Source organism: Eucyclogobius newberryi, unplaced genomic scaffold, assembly GCF_026437365.1.
Source record: "Eucyclogobius newberryi isolate DKJ021-1_F unplaced genomic scaffold, fEucNew1.0.hap1 SCAF_2, whole genome shotgun sequence".
In the NCBI taxonomy this organism is placed as follows: Eukaryota; Metazoa; Chordata; class Actinopteri; order Gobiiformes; family Gobiidae; genus Eucyclogobius; species Eucyclogobius newberryi.
In genome coordinates, this window is record NW_027315834.1 from 34704958 (window position 1) to 34726344 (window position 21387).

The following is a 21387-nucleotide window of genomic DNA, read 5'->3' on the forward strand; positions in this document are numbered from 1 at the left end:
AGCTCAAATCGTATCCTACTACTAAACAAGATGTAAAAAGTTCCCCACAAATCCAAAGGAAATGTATGTGATACTGTAAATATTGAGCATTAACAATGTTCTATCATGTATGAAACTATAAGACAACATAGTTATATCATGACCGGCCTAATGAGAACTTAAATCAGTTTACCCATTTGCTTCCTTTATGAGGACAGAAATCAGGTGAAGTTCTTCAATGCTAGACATTGACATTGTTGATTTTGATTGATTGATTTATTTCGGGTTAAGGCTAGGCATGTAGTAATTATGGTTAAAATTTGTATCAGTATCCAGAACATAATATCCCTAAATGTATGGAAACCCAACGTATGCGAGTGATTGGTTGTTGAAAAGGCCACAGAGGCAGATTAGCAGCTGCATTTCCCGATCTTTATTTTAGCTTCTAGCCACGAAAGATGGCTAGAAGCTAAAAGAAAGATGGGAAATGCAGCTTGTGTCTTGCCTCCAAGTGCGACGAGAGACTGAAAGAGCGGTATGTAACCCTCGAGGTCAAAGCCTGGAGACCATTTGACCAGCAGAGCAGTCATCACAAACTCTAATTTAGTACCAACACTGAGGTAAATGGAGGCGGCACACGACAAAGAGTTCCCAGAGACACATGTCACGACAGGTGGTATAAAAGTCATTACAGTGATTTATTATAATGAACCATGAAAATAACCAACCAGTGCAGCGTCTGTGATTCTGTCCCCTCCGCACAAACATACACTCACACACCCAAATAATAAAAAAAAAGGACAAAGTTGAAGAGTCTGAAGCGAGGAAAAATAAAAAATAATGCTACAGTCACATAAACATTCAGCTTTGCCAAGAGAGCGTTATATTTACAACCATATTTCAAAATGGGATGGAGGCCAATTGTACAAGCATAGAAAAGAAAAGAAGCAAATATTTACAATCTGTTCCTGGTGAAAGCTGGAGTAACCACCTATACATTAAATTACACTTTCTACAAATAACCATTGATATTCAAAAATAAACCGCTAACTTCCTACCTGTGGCAAGTCCACTCTGCCCACCTCAGAAGACCACTAGCACTTATTTCATACACACTTTCCTCGTCTCAATGCGACACTGGGCAGCGAGTCTCACACACACACACATACAGTGCACAAATCTGTACACACAAATACAAACACACAAGTGCAGCCTCCAGGGGCGGTGAGGCAGGCTCCCAAAATGGGTCTTTTCTGAATCTGCAGCGGTGAACAGATATCTGTTAGACAGGAATAAAAAAAATAATTGTGTTTTTCTCTATACAAAAAGCTTTCTCTTTGCTATAATGAACCACTAGATTAATCAAATAAATGGTGTGAAGTTGACGACAGACAAGAAATATAAGGAAGGCAAAGGAATAACAAGAGGGACAGGAGAGGGTTTTAGGCTGGAATGTCCATAGATAAACAAAGTGCAGGCCTTACAATGGGGTCAGAACAAGACAACAAGAGCTCATCGTTCCATAACTGGAAAACTGTATAAAACAAAATGAGGCCAGAGCGGGGGCTAAGAGCACCGGGGTTGTTCATCATCATTTCAATACAGTCTGTGTTGAAGATTGCGTTACAGTTTTTTTAAGATTTTCTGTCCACATACATTTTGTAAAAAAGTACCCTTTTCTTCCACAGTCATCTGTATTTGAACTGGCCGTGTGTTCAGGTACACAGAAAGTGTGTACACTCCCCTCTCAAGTTGAGTTCTCAGGGGCTCGGGTCCACAGCAGTGGTCAGTGCCATCCGGTGCTCAGGTAACCCGAACTGTGGAAGGGGGGCGCTGCTGTTGAGGGGGGTCCACGAGGCGCGGCTGTGGTCGGAGCCTGGCCCTGCTGAGTCTGCTGAGGAGGCGGCGGCGGCGGCGGCGGCGGGGGAAGGCCGCTTTGCTGCATGGGAGGGGGGTACGTGGTTGGAGGCATGGCCTGAAAACCCCCCAAACTCTGAAAATGGTGGTTCTGTATGGTGCTGGTGGGGGGCGGAGGGGGAGGCGGTGGGGGTGGGGTCAAAGACAGCAGGCCGCCGGCCACAGGAGGAGCCTGCTGCGGGGCTTTCTGTCCCTGTGGAGGAGGCGGAGGAGGAGGAGCGCTGCTCAGCATCAGCTGGTGCTGCTGCATGTTGACGTGCAACAGACCGGGCCCGGAAATGGGTGGTGGGGGTGGAGGAGGGGGAGGCGGAGGGGCAGCCGAGCCCTGATAGTGCACGTTGTGGGGCAGCGGCTGCAGCAGTGTCTGAACAGGGGGGAAAGGGGATGCGACTGTGGGCTTAAATGCAGGGAAGGGTCCAACAGAAGAGGTGCTCTGGCTGGGGAAGTAAGATGTGGAGGTGGGTGGAGCAGGCGGTGGAGGCGGTGGAGGCGGCAGTGTGCTCTGAGCGTTAGTAAAAGTCTGGTTTTGAGGCTGGGCCGAAAACAACGCCCTTTGGCTGCGAAACGGTGCAGTCTGTGATTGGGGTTTTGGGGAGTGGAGAAGAGCGGGTCCAGGGTAATGGACTGGTGAAGAGGGCAGGGATGAGCCATGTATCTTTGTTGGCGTAAGAGGGGCAGGTTTTGAGGCCACAGGCTTATTCAGTGGTTGGCCTGCTGCATTTGGTGTCCTGGGTTGACTGTCACCGTCATCTTCCTTCATGGGGCGACTCTGTTGCCCGGGGGAACAGGGCTGGAAACAGAAAACAGCGGGTCACACTCAGTTGTTGAGATGAGCACAGTTATGCCGCGTTAAGAGAGGTACTCACCGCATGAGTCGGGGTCTTCTGCAGAGCTGGAGAGGGGCAATCGCTGGCGACAGGTGTCTCACCGCCTTCATTTTCACCATCTTTAGGAAGACAAATGTGTTAAGTATATATAGCACTCAACATTAATACTGATTTTGTTAAGCATGTCCTTTTTAAACACCTGTGTCTTTGTCTTTGCTGAGTAGAAGAGCTCTGTGATAACCACGTTCACGAGCTTGTTCCACTGACGTTGATGAGGTCCTTCAGAAATAAAATAAAAGTAAAAAGTTACTTAAAAACTCTTTAAACATGAAATACGTCTGGGTTAACCAATACAACTGCATTTACCATTGCGCTTCTCCTTCCTCTCCTTGTGTTTCTGGGTCCTCGGGTGTCGGGGGCTCTTTTACAGTGACAGTATTTGTACAGGGGGGTGCAGGTGGGGGCGGCGGTGGAGGGGGCTCACTGGTCATCTCCATGGCTACAGGAAAGGCGTCGATGGTCAGAGGTGCCACTGTGGAAATTGGTGAACAACACTCTGCCTTAGAGCCACTTCGACGAGCTTCGCGCTGTCGCTTTCTGTATTCCAGCAGGGAAACCTAGAAGAGACAGAACATATTATTGAGAAACCCAAGACCCAGCTTCTGTTTTCACTTTGCTTTCATTTAAAGCTTGCCTTTTTCTTTTGAGGGGGATTTTGTGCTGATCCACCATCACCAGTACTATCACCACTGAGTGAACGAGAAAAGCTCTGAGAGGATGCATCCTCAGAGCAAGGGTAAAAGAGCACTCCCTGGCCTTCACTGAAGACATTTGGAGGGACAACCAGTGACCCTGCAGCAACCGAGGGGCTAGTCTCTGTCCGGAAGGGAGCTACTAGAGGCTCCAGAGTGTGAGAGGGGGTGAGGTCCCGTAAATTTGAGTTTATTGGAGAGAAGTTCAGGCCAGCTGCTCCACTAGGGCACCTTTCTGGACTTTTGATCCACCCAGGAAATGTAGCAGCACATGGTTCAGCAGTTACAGGCGCTTCAGAGCCTGCTTCTGAAACCCCACTGTCAACTCCTTCTGCACAATCCACAGACTCAGCTGCTGGAGGCTGTGGGCTCTCAGGAGCTGAGACCTTGGTCTCTTCTGGTAGACTGTCTGAAGAAGCCCTGATGCACGGAGAGGATGTCAACGAAGGTGGTCGATCCGGCTGAAATTAAAATAAGGCTTGCTTTAGTATCTAATGCACAGACCAGACAACAGAACAATGACACTGTACAAACAAAAATGAGCCGTCATAAGTATTTTATGCATTTTGGATTTTACCTCTTGAATGCTGGATTTCCTACTGATTTCTGGAGAGCTTTCAACAGAGGACTCACTCTGTAAACAAGGAGGGTCATTAGCACAGGTTTTTCAGCATATAAAGCCCAACATGATTCAGAACGTACCTCTGGGGGTTCAGCTGTCGGCGGTATTGGGGTGGTGGGGAGAGGTTCTGTACTGTGGTCCTCAGCTTTAGTGCGTGGTGGGGTTGCCATGAGAACAGGTGTCGTTGGGGCTTCTGATTGGTCTATCCGAGTGGGCGTGGCACATGGGGAGCCATAGGGTGTTGAGCTCTCAGACAAACAGGCATCTAATGGATTTAACCGCCGCTTTTTTAAAGGAGTGGGCAACTCTGTGGAAGGAGAGCATTTAAATTGCTTAGTTTTTCAAAAGTGTATGTCAATACCCGAGTGCAAATTCAAATGTATAAACAACTACCTGAAAGTGAGCACGTGCCATTGTATGGTAGGGGGCTGTCACAGTCTCCGTTGATTGAGGGACTGAGAGGCCCTTCACTGGGCATGACAAGGCTGGGTCTTCTTACAGGAGTCGGGGAGTACTCCTCCTCTAAAGCTTGCTTCAACCATCGCTACAAGAACAAATGCGAAAAAGTTACAAAAATGTCACTTTTTAAATATTATTCTCTTCAAATTAAGTACAGTGTCATAGTACCTTTTTACAAGATCCAGTGGTTGGCGGTGTTTCTGGCATCTCTCTTGAGCGCCGCCTTCCAGTGGGGACACCTGGAGTGGTGGGACTACGATTGGCCAGGAATGGAGAAGAGAAGCGCACATAGTGTTTAGGGGTGCTGTAGACCTGTGGGGAGCAGGCCATGCCTGGCAACGCATTCAGTTGCGTGGCTAATACTTCTGGGTCACTGCTTATTCTCAGAGGTTTTGGGGGCGCAGGCTCTGGTGTTTGAACTCCTGCTCTGACCTGCTGCCTTTCTCCCACCCACTCACTCACAAAGTGCTGTGGAAAAAGGAAAGCATACAGATTTACATTTGCTAAGAAACCTTTTCACTGTCTGGCAAATTGAAATATGTTTGCTTTGTACCTTTTTTGTCTTGAAGCTCCTGCTCCCAGAGCGACATCTCTCAGGAGTAGGGGAGTTGCCTTGAGGAGGACTGGCATCTGGGGCTGGAATAGACAGGGCCTCTGGCTCTGGGGCACAGGGCATCTCTCCTTCGAGGGTGTCATTAATCAGAGGCTCTATAGACTCAGCTGGAGAGCCAGGAGGCAAGTCAGAGCAGGTGCTGATGGTGCGAGCCCGTCTCCGCTGTTGACCGATGTGTGTGCGATTCCTCGAAAAGCTCTTCCGGTTTTTTGAGGCTTTTACTTTAGCTGGCTTCAATCCAGGTTCTTCTTTCACCTCAAGCAGTGGCTACAAGAGAGCAATTAGTTTAAAAATACAATCTTATGGTCCAAATCCTTGCAAAGATAGAGTTATTGATTATGCAGCATATGAATGTCTCCTAACCACTTGTGCCACTGCTGGAGAATCTGCCATTTCTGGAGTCGCCGGGGGCTCCTCTTTGATGTGACAGGGAAGATCAGGCTTGACAGTACCAATTCTCTCCAGCGCTTGCTCTCGCCGTTTTTCCCTCTTCTCCATTCGGGCAAACGCTTGCAGAATAGCCTCCATCTTTCTCTCCTCACGAGTCTGCAAAGAACGTGTGCAAAAACATAACATGCATAATGACAAAAAATGACACTGAAGGTGGCCTGTTTTTAAAGAAAATCACATGACCATGAGACCCAAGGGGGATGAACCCTGAGTACAATAGTCAGTTTCAACAGCCTCCAAGCTTAAATAATACTGTAATGTTGAGTTAAGAATCTTTAACTAGTTGCCCGAGGAGTATGAATAGGGAGGAATAACCAATGCCATTAATCTACAAAGAACCTAATCCTGGAGACAAAGTTGTGTTTTATTTTTCTCCTCTAGGTTCATCTGAAGAATTAGAAAAACTGAGCCAGTAATGAGTAAACGTTTTGCATCTCACATCACTTATGTGGGAGTTGTGCTCATGATCAACCCAAATCTAGGAGACAGAAAATGCCTGACCAAAAGGCAATTGTTGGTTGAAAAAATAAGGAATCTATAATAATCAAAAAATAAAAAAGGGGATAATTTTCAGTGACAACTAAAAAACAGATCCAATATCACAGCTGTAAACAGGCTCATGTATGGTTATGATTTCTTTAAGATGACATAAAAGGGAAGACACATTGAGGACACGCACTTGAAAAAGTTACAATATGTAAAGCTGAAGCTCAAAATTATAATTGTTTAAGAGCAAAAAGAATAGAAAAAGTGAAAGCAAAGTAATGAATATGGCAATAGTTTGAAGTTGAAAGAGGACAGCTGATACTGCCAAGCCAAAGCCCTTCGAGCAGACAAACATCTGAGCCTTGACCCAGAGAAACAGGGGACAGCTGGGTTTAACACATTGCCCCTTTTTGCTGCATGTTTTCAGGCAACAAGCCATAGGTCCTAACACAATAAACTTACCATCTTCCTCTTCCTCTCTGCAATCTGCTCTTCTGACTCCATCTCTACTTCATTGCTAACGGAGGTTTTGTCTTCTAGATCCTCATATAACTCAGGATCCTGTAAGAGGAGGGTATGGCGTTTTATCATGGCTGAGTTTTCAGTCTGGTTACAGACGGAGACAGGTTAGGTTTGGGCTGCAACTGTCTTTATGACTAGTCAAGTAAATCATTGTAATCAATCATATTTGTATAATCATGATCTAGACTATATAGACTAAACAGCCTTCAGTCACCATATTTCACCCTTTATTTGGTTAAAAATGTATTTGAAAATCTAAATGTACAGAAGATAAAATCAAATAATTATTTGACTAATCAAAAAAAAAATATAATAATAATAAAAAAAAAAAATAAAAAAAAATCGCTGATATCAGTTACTACAATAATGGTTAGTTGCAGCCCCAGTTAAGGACAGTGGAGGGAGCTACAGTGAATGTTCAGGATATTGAATCATTTTGTTGCATACTTTGAAAACACACCAGTAATCCTGATTTTTAATCAAATAACAATTTACTTCATGATAGAATTGATGGTGGACAAGAAAGCATTGTATTGAATAATTTATTTGTCTATGGAAAGGATTAATTTATGGCAAAGTCTTTATGGACAAATATGTGCAGAATGTGTAAATGAAAACAGTTCATGGCAAAAGCTATGACATGCATGTAAAACTAAATGCTTTTGTTGACTGTTGATCTTACCTGGTTGTTTGAGATGGAAAGGCGGAGTGGTGACAGCTTCCTCTGCTTGTTATCGCCCACACTTTTCCCCTTGGTTTCACCGTCAAGGGACACATTTTGGTTCTGACCAAGGTCATCTCTGGAGTCTCTGTCTTTTCGACTGCCACGCCTCCGACCGATTAAGCTCAGGTTTTCTGTGGGCTCCAGGTTATGCTTCAGCACAGGACACTCAGGGTTCCCCTTCAGACAGGCACAGTCCACTTTGTACTTACTACACACAAACAAAGCCAGATTAGAGCCGAAACTTGGGACATAGAACAGGGAAAATTGCAAACTCTACGTACCAGTTGACGAAATCAAAATCAAAGCCTATAGTGATCTCCGTGCCTTTGGTAATATGTCGCACAGAGTAGATGTACAAGTGTAGCATACCATCCTCAATGACATGGCGCACCTAATAAAATGTATACAAAATTGTAATTAATAAAAATAAAGTCAACTCAAGAAACTCCAAAAAAAAGTTCAAAATGGATCTTGTAGATGCAGACGTACCTCAGCATTGGGGGTGCAGGAGCGCCGGATGAAGCGTGCCTCATTACCAAAACTACGAGCATCAACACACATCTCCAGACCATCAAACTTAGAATAAAATAATACAAATGGGTATGGCCTGTAATAAAATAAATCATTTTATTAAAAAGGGACAGTTAGACAGTTAGACTTGATTTACAGGAAGACAAAAAACCTACCTCTTAAAAAAGTATCCATTAGCTTCAAACTGCTGCCTAAGCATAAATTTGCCCCTGTACTCGATGATGAGGGAGTCTGGTGTAAGGTCCCGCACTGCTTTCAAGATTTTCTTATTCTTTTGAATATGACTCTGTTAAGAAAAAAAGAGCAGTTCAACCTGAAAACATACGGGTAGTTGGGGCTGATAAGCAGCATGTGCAGTATATAACGGGGGACTTACCTCCACAGGGGGCTTGAAAGTGGCTGGGTGTGTGTTGTAGGCAAGGCTCTTTCCGTCACCTTGCTCTTTTACACGTAACAAGACCTGAACATCTTCACTATATTGATTGCTGCTGGCTTCTTCATAACGATCCATCCAAATCTTGATTTTGTTTTCCCAGAGGGATGGATGATCTGCTGGGTCCTGCTCCGGAGCAGCACCCTAAACACGTAATAATCCCTTTAGTTTAATGAAATTTATGGACATGAAATAAAGGAAATCTGTTCCAAATGAGTTTACCTTTACTCTGGAGGATTTTCTGGATCCTTCCCTAAAGGCCTGTCAGATTAAAAAAAAAACATAAAAGAATCAGATTAAATTTCATACACCCTGGTAATGAGCTAAGGAAGTAATAACCATAAACATTTTCTGACCTTTTTTGCTCGGACAGATGACGCTGGGCTGTCTCTATCACCACTCTTTTTCCGTTTTTTATCGATCGGTTTGTTACCAAGGCGTCCTGTGGTCAGGGTGCTGATAGTAGGTATATGTTGAAACGTAGAGTAGAGCTCTAGGGGAACCTCATCTCCACTTTCTGTAGCACTAGTGTCCCCATCTGAAATGGCAAATGTAAACATACGCTTAAGAGATTTTAGTGAATAAAGGATTGTTGTATTCTTATAGTTGTCCAGCTGGCGGCAGTGTATTCCAGGTTATGGAAAACAGTGCTGTTTGTGAACTGGCCTGATGGGGGAGCATGTTGTTGAGAAATGTATTAAAACAAGCTTCTGCTTAAAAAAGGAGATTTACCACTTCACCTTGTGTGTAAAAAACAACAACACTTGACTATCTCGTGGGGTTGAATTTTTGTGTGTGAATTCTGTGCGTTCACAATCATTTTAGATATTTTTTGTTAACAAAATATTTTAATTTGCCACAGCACAACAATCTGGAATTGGCAGTGTCCCTGACACATCAATGTTCAAAATAATTAATAAATAATTCAGTTGGTGTAAGTCTATAACCAATCCCTCACATAATACATTTAGACAGGTAAGATGGGTCTTTAGGACTTAACAACAGTATGAACCGGTGGTGTTCTTCCATCTAAGCAACTGGTGCCCAAATGTTAAGTATGATAAAACACTGCTCACCTGACAAACACTCCCGTTTCCTAGTCTGCAGCAAAATGGCCCGCTCTCTGTCCAGGATTCGTGGTTGGCAACGTTCACACAGGTAAGTCTCAGGAATGTTCTGTCTATCGATACCCATGCAGTCAATGTGCTGCCACGCACTGGAAAAACAACACATTTTAGCTCTAGAAACTTAGTTAACAAATAGTGTATGCATTTGATTCCTTACCTGCATTTATCACAGCAGATCATGTAGCCATCATCATGGGTGAAGCCACAGATGCAGCGGGTAATGTCGGCCCCGTAGCTGCCATCTTCTGAGGTGCTTAACGTTGTGCCCCTGGACGCCTCATCTTGCCCACCAGGCATAAACAACCGTCCATCTCCCTGTTGAATCAGCATCGAGGGCGGAGGCGAAGCTGGTGGTGTGGGTGGGGGCCTTGCTCCATAGTTATGGTCCTGGTGGGAATAAATGATTAACTTCATGATCAATGAGTCTAAACACACAGTTTAGGTGCAGCAAAAAATTACTTTTAAAAAAAGGTAGGTATATTTTCAATTGAGTTGTGTACTGTACTTACAGCATAAGGCAGACCAATATAACTGTGGGAATGATGAGAACTACTGCTGTATATCTGGTGGGGGTAGCTGGACTTCTCCACCACTACAGGACTGGCCTCCACCGATTCTGGTCTGTTGTACATTAAAACAGAAATAATACATTAGACAAGAGTACAACAAAATGTAATACAAATAGAAGTGGGTGATATTGAAGTTAATGCTATTATGTCAAATACGCAGAAATCCGTTAAAACTTTAATTGGAATAGTTGAGGTTTATAGATCGAACACATTTGAAATGTCTGCAAAATTCATCACAAAAGTGCAAAGATTATACACTTATTATCTCATTTCCATATAATGTCCACCTCTAAATACAAAACATTCACATAACAGAGGGACCTGAAACCCTCGCTAAAAAGGCACAGAATAAGTGCACCATCAGGTATATTCACGTGGAACCAGTATGTCTGCTTTCAACAGCACTAGGACACAGGCTGTTAGCCGTTAAGACCAACCCGCCCATAAACAGCATGACTAATCTGGAGTTGTTGAGGGTTGGTTCAAAAGTAAGAGTAGAAGTAGTACCGTAAATGGCATAGTGTTTGGACGAATAAAGGGAAAAACATTATTGTTAAGACCTGCCACAAAAAGCAGGGTATTTGAGCTGAAATCAATGCATAGGAAAGGCGCAAGTGCAAGCTCTTTTATGCCATGTGTAGAAAGTGAAATTGTCAAACAGGCAATCATGTCCTGTTCGCTTTACTTACTCTTGAACCATTCATTCTTAGTTATATTAAATAATTTGAGATAAGCAGCCTTTAAACGCAAGTTTCCATTTCATTTGTAAGTAGTCTTCCAAAAAGGAATTGATTAAAAAAAAGTTCTCTACTACAAAAAGTTTCATCAAAGCAGAAAAGATTAAGTGGCACCATTAAGTAGCACATTTTAAATAACAAGTAAAAATAGTAGTACCTCCTTTAGTCCTTTCTTCAGCTTAAAAAGTTTATAGAGTGTGTGTCCAGCATGAGTGCAACGTGCAACACTTCCTCTGTGCTGCTGCTAACGTCCTGACTGTCAAAGTGAAAGCGGGAGCGCGACGTTTAAAGGCGGACCCTGAGGTAGGACTGTGCGTTACGTTTAGTCATGTAACTGACACGGCCTCTGCACGTAACTCCACAAACAATGATTAAATGAATGTATGCAACTCGAGTGGGCGGCACAAGGGAGTATACACTATGGCAATTTAAAAAAAGGTTTTATCTATATATAAAATAATAATAATAATAATAATAAATTTAAATTTCAGCTGATTCCCACATTTCAATAGTGGATGTAGGCAAAGTGGAAGGGCTGATCAAAAATACAAATGAAAAAAATTATTGATGAACGTGAATGATGTTTAATTTGAAAGTATGCAGAATTAGAATATTAGGTATATTGTTTATTGTTTAACCGATTCCTAACAAATGAGCCGGGGCTTCGACTCTGAGCAGCAGCACAAAATAATGCTGACAGTTCTCAAATGGTCCGCTCCTGCATTTAGAGTCAATATAATCAACACTATTGTTCTCCGTTGGGTTAATCATTGCTTAAGCTATGGTAATTAAGTAGTCCTACTTTGGCACCTGCTTTTGAGCCAGTTAAGACCTAGAATAATGCTGTTTTAGACCAGGTTTAGATCTGGTGGAACTCTGAAGGTAAACTATTTAGGTGGTATTTTGTATGTATTTTGTATGAGAAGCTGGAAAACCATTGCTATAATACAATAGATTTAGTGAATGGGCCACACGTGACAGGCTTGGTTTAGAACCCCTGGATTATAATTAAATATTTCAAACATTTCAAAATGCTGAAAAAAGACAAAAAATTCCTTTCAAACAAGGCTGATCTTTTTGCTTTTAAATGGGTAATGTTACAGTCCTTTCACATTTGTTTGATATTAAACCTGAACTAATACTTGTGCATGTTTCTGCCCATTCGTTAGTATCATCTGATTATTGTACAAGTTATATTAATTTATCTATATCAGCCAGCTCTATTTCTACGATACTTAAACTTCAACTGTAACATTTAAAAAGGTATATTTAAGCACATTTGGAAGAGACTGCCAATACGTAATCTATAATAAAAATAAAACATGTTTTCCTTATTATCACCATGCCCTCATCTGAATTAGGCAAAGATAATGATCATTGAATACACATCATTAATGATTCTTCTGTAGACAGCAGATAAAGAGCAACCAGAGGCAACGCCTCGACTACGCCGAGTACCCACAGGCTGCCATAGCAACACAAAGCATGTGTGCTCACTGGGCCTGTTAGCTGTGGACATGCTCACTGCATTAGCCAGCAGCTGCTCACACTACTGCAGACTTCAGGGGAAGATGAGGGGAGGACATGACGCCGTCTCTGGTGAGTAGCCAGCCCCAGTGTGTCTGTGCAACAGCAGGTGGAAGTCCCTTTTCAAGTCTGTCCTCTGAATACATCAGCATTAGACGCTCAGAGCCACAGGCCACAGAGCTGCATGAGCGAGGCCAGAGCCACTGTTTAAGACGCCATCTTTATGCAATGGCCACCTGTCACTCAGGGCAGTGACCATGGCAACAGGGAGCGCAGATACTATGGCAACATAAGCTGTGACAGCAACCGCTATGATGAAGGTAGGGAGGGCGGGCTCTGCACTTAAAGAGACAGAGGCCTCTGCTGCTGATGACGTCTGCGCCTCTTTAGTCAGATGAGAACCATCGGCTTCATTTATTTGTCGAGAAAAGGCCATGGTAGTGTCCTTGACAAGACTATGGGAAATCAAGAAGAGGAGCAATAGGGGGCTTGTTGCCATGGCTGCGTGCACCATTCCACAGCATCTTGGGTCACATAAAAGAAAGTAAACTTGTTTGTTGGCTGTGGTAGTAAGTTAGAATAAAACTGGTTCATTTTAGTTTAGTTTTCTGGGTATATTCTCTAATAATGTACAATGTAAATTAAACATAACAATATCAATCAGCTATACAATCCTATTGTATAGGTACAATAAGAGGGGGAGGTGTTGACAAAAAAACTCAATATAAAAAAATATTTGTACAGTTCCTATTTATTTTTTAATGATATTTTGACTCGTGGGCTATAGTCGACAGGACAGCATGAAATGGGGACAACACTGGTGAATGACACGCAACTATTTGTCAGATTCAAACACACAGCGTCCCACACAACAGGCGCATGTGCAATCCTCTTGACCTCAAGCGGCACACAGATCATATTTTTCAATCAGAAATGTATAATATATTATGTTGAATTGTGTATTAAGATGAGAAAGAGCAGATGAATAGGAAAACAATTATAATTTTGTGCTAACACTTCTGTAGTTCACGACTTTACATTATGTAATGTTTTCATATAAAAATAAGGAAACACAAGTATCTAAGAGCTACTTTACAGTAAAGTAAAGTAGCTCTTAGATATCTTTATGCCCCTATGGGAGGAAAATGCATTTAAAGCAAATGGCTGTTAAATGCAAGTTGAATACTTTGAATAAGACATCTTTAGGTGCAGAACAGATGTGTGCAGGGAATCAGACTGGGAAAGTTTGATCTCATAAAAGTGTAAATATGAAAGTGAAGGTGCGAGAATTACTCACTCTGAGCCTGCAGCCATGTCCAGGTATGAGGTGTCTGCTGTGTCCACCTCAACTGGGACGACTATGCTCATGACGTTCTCTGCTGATCAGTTCTTGTCCTACTGAGTCCAGAGAATGGCAGTCCGAAACACTGAGGCATACCAGCCACAGGAGTCATTGCAGACATCTAAGTGCATCCACAAGGCCTGAAAAAGTAACAAGGATAATGGAAAGAATGGAGAGGTAGTTTAGTCATGTGCATTTTGATCATGAATACAAGTAACAAATATTAAAAGTATCAATATAAAAAAATCCACAGAAGGGGAACTTTCCGTATTGTAAGAGCACTTATTATGAATGGGGCTCAAGCAACCTACAGCATTGGCCAGAAACACATGCTGCACTGCAAGAAAGCACCCACAAAGGGGAGCAAGAGAACACAGCCAAATGATTCGCCATGAAAGGAGAGAACGAGAGGAGCCGAGGCCATTTTTCCCTTTCCAGTGGACAATTAAATACAGTCTCTCTATAAATCCAGGCTTATTGGCAGAGAATCAAACACTGTACTGCTATTCAATTGTTTGATTTATTTGGATCTTCATTTACTATTCTTCCTGGGGTCCAGGACACAGAAGGTAAGAGCATGAAACAACTGCTCATATTAAAAGATGAATAACATTTGTTTGTACATTTATGGATTTGAATCCAGACAGAGCATGTGTGTCAGTGTGGCTGCCCCTGATACTCAGAGGTCTGTTGATAAGTGGGATTAGTGGGAGGGACAGATGCTGAGACAAAATAGGCTGGAGGTCACACCTCCACCAGCCCTAGCACTGGGGCCAAACAAAGGCTCAGATCACAGTGACAACAGAGTATGGACATGTCATGTTTAGCCAGCAGTCCAACTCCAACATCCAGCTGTTCAGATGTGCTCCAGAAACATTGTGAGAACCTTTAAAAGAAGGACAATAAAGGACCAAACTGTTCAATTATGACTCTGAGGTACATAGACTTTAGTTGACATTTCTAATCAAATATTTTCAATGTCTGATTTCAAGCAAAAATAATCCTACTAAAAAGGTGGGCAAATGAGTGACCAGAAACTTTATTTCAGTAAGAAGGACTGTACACTAAATGCCTGCTGCCTAAAGAGACAAACTGCCCCCCTATGAATAAGAGACCCAAGATGTAGTGTTAGTAAACAGAACTTCTTTGAGCCCGTTTCTTTCCTCATCTGTTAGATTGGTCTCCAGTTCATCCAGGAAATCCTGCAGTCACTGCGATGGAATGCAATACACACTCATACACATTACCAGGCAGATAACCTCTACCTCGGTACATCTAAGCGTTCTTCTAGAAGGCAGCTCAGAGAACAATACACACATGTGCTGTAGCCAGACGACTATGACAATAGGAGAGTTGTGAAAAACAAGTACAGTAAAGCTGCATTCTTGTCTGAATCTGAGCCACTGCACTGTGGCTGCCGTCTGCTCCTCCTACTTCCTCTTGTAGTGCTGTCGATCACTTTAAAAAAACAGCCAAAAAAAAGAAAAGAAAAGCATAACCCTCCCCTTCCCTGTGCCCAGTCACCCTCCCCAGCCGGATCTCTCTCCCTTCTTGGTGCACTTCCTAAATAAACCTGAAACTGAACGCTATAAGGAAAGGAAATGAAGGGGAGTGTCGCAAAAACAGCTCCTAATTACAAGAGTACTAGAAAAGCTACAACAACTGGACTGTCATAACTGTTAAAGAAAACATAACATATATTTCAACTTCGACATCACTTCATGTTGGTCATCAGACACTTATGCCGCAGCGAGTCTAGGGCTTGTGAGGGTGGGGGAGGTGTACAGGGGTCTGTCTGACAGTGACGCTACACAGCTTAAATCTGGGTGGACTCTGGGTGGCGGAGTAGAGCATACATTGCCGCTCTTCTTTCCCCACCTACCCTCCCTGAGCGAGGGGACACAGTCACGTCATTGTGTAAGGAATGGTTACACTTTCAGGAAAGACCGCACCGAAGGGAAAACCCACAGAACACCAAAAGCTTTCCTTTGACTCAATTTATGACTACGACTCATTAAAACAACGTGCAGATTTGACTGTGATTCTATTGGTGGCCTCGTCTCTGCCCCCACCATGTAAGCAGATAAAAAAAGTGTAAAGGTGTAAAAGATGTGACAGGCCTCTACTCTGACAATGTTCAAATCTAAGATAAAAAACTGTTTTGTTTAGCTGTGCATATGACTGAAATTATTTTATTTGCACTCTTCTCTTTTAAGTCTTAAACTGTTTTGCGATTTCTGCCATGCCTATGTCTGTTCCTGTCGTGTGAAGCACTTTGATTTGCCTTGTGTATGAATTGTGCTCAACAAATAAACTTGCCTTGTCTCAAAGAGTGAGGTCAGTCAATCGGCGAAGTTGAAATTTACATCGATAATTTGTTAATTTGTGTGCACTATTCATTTGTGTGAACTATTATCATCTCCAATACAGCAACAGATGACGTTGCAGGAGAAAGAAAACATCCCCAATACCATTTTGTAATAATGTAACACAATAAATAATAAATTACGATTTCAGATAATTAACACAATATTGTTGTACTACTAATTTACAGAAATCATAAAACAAGCCAAGTCTCTCTGGCAGATGGGTCTGGTAACAAAGCTGGGGCCGTCCTCCTGCTGCCCAAGCAATGCCTGGTCAGTGACAGACCATAGTCATCTTTTCATCCTCATATGCTTAGTAGAGACAATATTAGAATGTTTTATAAATCAAACCTGTTAAAAATAGATGTTATACATCGTCTATGGCTTGTCTTATAACGTTGATTATCCAACATGAAACAGCTGGTAGATAATTACAGAAGTCTATGAATTCAAGATGCACTTTTTGAGTGAATGTGTGTTAACTGGGAGAACAATAGTAACTCAGATATGGAAAATTTCAATGATCAATGTTGTAAAAGACCTACATCACTGTTACATAATGACTATGAACTAGTGCTGCAATCTTAATAATTTCATTTGTAAACATAATTTCTGCTGCAAACAAGACTTACTATAAATTATCTATGTATTATACATAGTTTGTTAGACTTAAACAACAAATCTGCTTATTCTATTAGATTAGCAGCTCAGTCTTCTCTTCACTCAAATGTTAATGCTCCTGGACACGTTTAAAATGTTCAAATTTGAACAATCCTGGAATTAAATCGCAAATGTTCAGCACCAATTCTTACTGTAACACAGAATGATGCACAAAGACAGTTTGAAAGCTGACTGCAAGCTCAACAACCGCACCCCTAAATCCACCTGTCAAGAGGGCAGCTTGCTAGTTTAAAACAAGATCTGTTACAAGCCAGTTAGAAACACAAAAACAGGTCACCCGAGCCCTGTCTTCTTGTCCCAGCTGGAATACCATGTGACTGTGTTGCGCTGCAACGCTAGCCAGCTTTGTCTAAGCGTCTCTTGGGTCTGGACACCACACAAGTGGATCTTACCAGGGACCAGGTTATAGACTAAATTGTAAAGACTAGCCTGGTATAGATAATGTTACAGTTGCATCTGAAGAAATGTATAAATAGATATCATTATTTCTTTTAACATTATTTTATTTATCAATTCTTAGTTTATGCATGCCACATTAGACTTTGCTATTATTGTTTTATGAATTACTGTTTTATGTGACAGCTTAACAAAGACAAGTTCCAATGCTTGTGAACTATGTTCAATGACAATAAACCTTTTCTGATTTTGAATTATACAAAATAAACACATCAACAGTAGACCATAAGCTTGATAAGATAAGATAATCCTTTATTGTCCACATAGTGATAACAATTGTATAGCTATTAATAATGATTACTTTGAGAACACCATCTTATCTGCCCTGCTTCCACCAATCCTTACGTTTCAATAACTTCATATAACATGGTAACAAGGGGCCATCAGTCAAAATGTATGATGTCTTAAATAGTATTCACTCTGCATGAAAGGTGCACAAACTCTTTGGAGAAAAATACAAGCATAGTAAAACAAAAATGTTGGGCGACCTCGAAGTACAATATGAGGCTGTTTGGACATGAAGAGTGATGTGCAGGAAGTGAGTATGCGCCTTGTCTAACCTCCACAAGCATGTTGTGTGACGCATGTTTCAAGGCCACTAGTTAAACGGAAGGCAACTATACCCCTCTAAAATGACATATTTAAGTCAGAAATATTAAGTATATTCATAAATTGGTAGCGTCGCATAGAGGTTTGATAGTTTATAGTGAGTTGAGCGCTGCAGTCTGTGCAGCCGATAGGGGTGTGGAGGACACAGCGTTGCTATTATGTTTCCACAACACCCTGCTGCTGTCGCCATTTTCATAGCGTTTTCTCAGGACGGCGAGACTATCGTTAAGACAGGGAAGCCTCGCCATGGACTGAAAACCCACAAGAAATCATTCAATCGCCTTTGTACACACTACGCCTTAAGTATCTTTCTGTCGCTGCAATTTGTGTGTTGGTGGTGTAGGGTTTTGTTGCGAGTTCGTCGAATGCAAAGACAGCAAGCTAATGGGCTAGCAATTACAGCCATGGCCTCTCTTAATGAAACGTGTCAAGTTATTTTAGGAAAGCGAGTGTACAAAATTTGAGTTGAACCATGTCGGAAGGTGTCTTGACAATGGTTTGGCCCGATAATTCCTCGTTTTATATGCGTCTTTAGACAATGGACGTCAATAATTCAGCTGAGAGGCGCACTAAGTTAGCTGCGACGGCTAAAGCATAATGCGTAGTAATATGGTGTTAGCAGAGTAAGCTACAGGGAGGACACTGGACTGGCCATCTTCTGTGGTAATAACAAAAAGCTAACGCTGTGTCAATTGAAATGTTTGAAGGAAATTGCATAATGGTACAGTAGTAGGATAGATGAGCCAAGTGATATGGAGTTACAAATTGTATGGCTGGGGCGAGATGCCCAAATGAATATCCCCTCCCCCATGCTTGCAGCATTTGAACCTAGTACACCATGAATCTAAATTAAGTCTCTGTGAAAACACACGTTAAGCCATTTTAACAATATAGTTTTAGGTAAATCATTAACTTGTTCCAAGTGTTAGAAGTGACATATTGTATGCAGAGATTCAGATACCTTTACGTATTTTCAGTTTAGAGAGTCTATGTTAGAATAAGCATTTGGCATGTATCTGTTGATATGCATGTAAAAGCTTGTCTGTACAGTGACATTGTACAAACATTTGCTGTATGGAAACAATGTCCTGTGCTGTGTGGGCAGGATGAAGCTACCACGACAAGTATAATTCACCAGCGAACTACCCCAGCGAAGGATCTTGGCACTCAGTACTAAAATTACCATATACATGCTGGATATATTTGGGAACCTTTATCAAAAAGCAGCTTATTGTGCCGCTGACGGTTGTCTTTTAGAAGGCTACCACAACAAAGTTGGAGCACATTGACGCATTTGCTGACCGCTGCAGTTACAGGAACGACGTTAATTTAGAACACATGAATTATATAAACAGTAACAAAATTACTTCGTCTTATCATTCCTAAAAAGCCTAAATAAAGCGCCAAAATGACCCAGGGTGACATACGCTTTATTTGGGCGCAATAATTTGTTAACAGATTGTAGAGTAGTCCCATCATTATTGTTTCTTCTTTACAAAGTATCTTATGTCGTCAGTAAATATTCCGTAAATTAAAGCAATGCAAGTTCAGAGCTTTGCGGCGTTTACGAAACGTTTTGCCATAACGTAACTAATATATGAGGAAAATTGCAATTACAATTTGCAAATTTAGAAAGGAATAACTAAATCGACAACCTAAACTTTTCACAAACGGAGTCCCACAATTTCAACTAAAATGAATCAGACAAAAACGCTTTAGTCCGTGTATAGCTAATTTAAGCTAGTAGCATGCGCTAGTTAGCAACTGTCTCCACTGAGCTGGGAATTTTCACGCTAGTGCAGACACTACATCGAGTCTCTTTTTAATTTTAGATAATTAGTTGACAATTTTAAATAAAGTAGCACACAGAAGTCAAACAAGTATTATTGATCCATACTCTTACCCTTCAATACTCGCCTTAGCTAAAGCATGTTGTGCCTAGCCAGCTAACTAAAGCCAACAATAGCTCTCTAGGTCGGATTTAGGATCACCACAAAACTACAATCTGTACGGTTTACTCACCGTTTAATGTCCACTCTCAAAGACCCAAATAACGGATAGAGGATCTGGGTGAGACCCCCGCCGCTCTCCAGAGCTCTCACAACCAAAACAATACTTCAATCCACACACTGCGGATCACTAGCAAAGTCTCAAAATGTGTCTTCAAAACTTATCCTGCGGTTAATATTCTTCCTCCAAAATGCGCGGCTTCCAAATCTTCACGCGCACAGCAGTTATACTGTAAGTAACATTAAAACCGTTAGAATTATGCCCTAATGAACAGCGACTTTTAGAAATTAGATCCCCTCAAACCAGTCTCTTTTCCCTGTGTAAAAATGGCGGCGCTGCCAGGAGCGCACAGACTCCGCCCCCCGTGCCCCATCCTCTCCTCCATCAGCCCTGCCCCGCCCCCGCATCTGCGGGGCCGCACACGCGCTCTCACAAGGGGCTATGGCCGAACTCCATGCGCGTTCACGGACCATGTCACGGACCATGTCATAGAGCCGTCGATTAAAGGGGATATCTCTCTTCCATACAACGAACTAATCTGATGAGAAACTGGTTGAGTCTTCCGAATCCGCTAGACTTATACGTCACGAATGTCATGCGCTCTGAGAAAGAAAAAAAAAACAGACTAGAATTAAGGTGTGTATTGACGCTTCTAACGTTATTACTTTGTTCAATCAGTGCCAATTGCAATAGTGTAAAAGTACAACATTTAAAACAATATGATTGTATTGACACTACAACACCTAGAATCGCCTGAAAGTCAGAGGCTTACGTAACCCCTCATCGGGTACCCTATCTTCATAATAAAAATATATATAGCCCCAAATCATTGTGGAGGAATAACGTGCAGCATATGACATGTCACAGATTGTGACTGTTGAAAACTGACAACGGCTTTTCATCTGGTATTCTATAGATTACACACAGTGCGGTGGGGCACGTCTACAGAAAGATCTTTTGACATCATGTGTTAAAACATGGTTCTCATGCGTTCCTATCTCTTGACCCTCTCCTCCAAGCCGCATCTCTCCGCGCATGCGCAGTGTTATTGACTTTTTTACGTGACGGATTAACATAGGCCTCGTCAAAACTGACCAGAGACGCTGGACTAAAGGTGTGGGCGGTCACCGCGGATCTAAAATACACTGAGACATATTAATTGTGTCGTTTTTAATCGCGGAATTGGATACTAAAGTGGACAGTAGAAGTTCACTGGTCTGAGATGACATCATGTGAGTTGAATTTGTGGGCGGGCTCTACACGGGGAGAGGGGCGCAGGGTGCAACCGGAGAGCAACACCGACCAGACGCCATTAAGTATCAAGGGCAGTTACAAACTGACAAACACCCTGATATACCTGTCCGCGTTTTTATGCCACGACACGACATTGACAATAACAGCTCAGGCACTTGATTTATTTTTATTTTTTACGAAGGATTAAATCTTGTCTTGATAAGATAGGTGAACTTAATCGACTGGGAACAAGATGGCGCCGAGAATTTTCAACCACATCCACGATTTTCAGCCATTTTTTGAGCCGGTCGTGTCTGGGTGGCGTCATGCGCGCTCTCGATTCAGGGTTATTTCCTGTTTTTGTTCCATGTCAAGATAATCCCTTTTACAGTCTATTAGCCACCGTATGTTCTGT

The 21387-nt window shown here is 42.2% G+C and overlaps 1 protein-coding gene across 1 annotated transcript; it reads right to left on the reverse strand.

Moving 5' to 3' along the window:
* Window positions 1-658: 658 nt before the first annotated feature.
* Window positions 659-20114, reverse strand: kmt2e (lysine (K)-specific methyltransferase 2E). Its single transcript, XM_072455144.1, has 24 exons — window positions 19752-20114; window positions 13573-13757; window positions 9952-10063; window positions 9600-9829; window positions 9392-9531; window positions 8672-8853; window positions 8538-8576; window positions 8259-8459; window positions 8038-8168; window positions 7841-7958; window positions 7633-7742; window positions 7310-7559; window positions 6568-6666; window positions 5536-5715; window positions 5110-5436; window positions 4725-5024; window positions 4491-4641; window positions 4178-4404; window positions 4053-4109; window positions 3418-3936; window positions 3090-3340; window positions 2923-3002; window positions 2763-2842; window positions 659-2686 (listed from the first exon to the last, which is right to left on the reverse strand). Exons 2-24 carry the CDS (start codon window positions 13641-13643, stop codon window positions 1766-1768), a joined length of 4776 nt encoding a protein of 1591 aa, XP_072311245.1. The 5' UTR covers window positions 13644-13757; window positions 19752-20114; the 3' UTR covers window positions 659-1765.
* Window positions 20115-21387: the final 1273 nt, after the last annotated feature.

What these genes read in the sequence shown, in the direction of transcription:
- kmt2e (XM_072455144.1), bottom strand. Translation starts at nt 13,643, where the DNA reads ATGAGCATAGTCGTCCCAGTTGAGGTGGACACAGCAGACACCTCATAC. An exon ending in CATCTGTCCGAGCAAAAAAG is followed by an intron (nt 8,577 to 8,671) that starts GTCAGAAAATGT and finishes TTAATCTGACAG; the next exon opens with GCCTTTAGGGAAGGATCCAG. An exon ending in GATTTTGATTTCGTCAACTG is followed by an intron (nt 7,560 to 7,632) that starts GTACGTAGAGTT and finishes GTTTGTGTGTAG; the next exon opens with TAAGTACAAAGTGGACTGTG.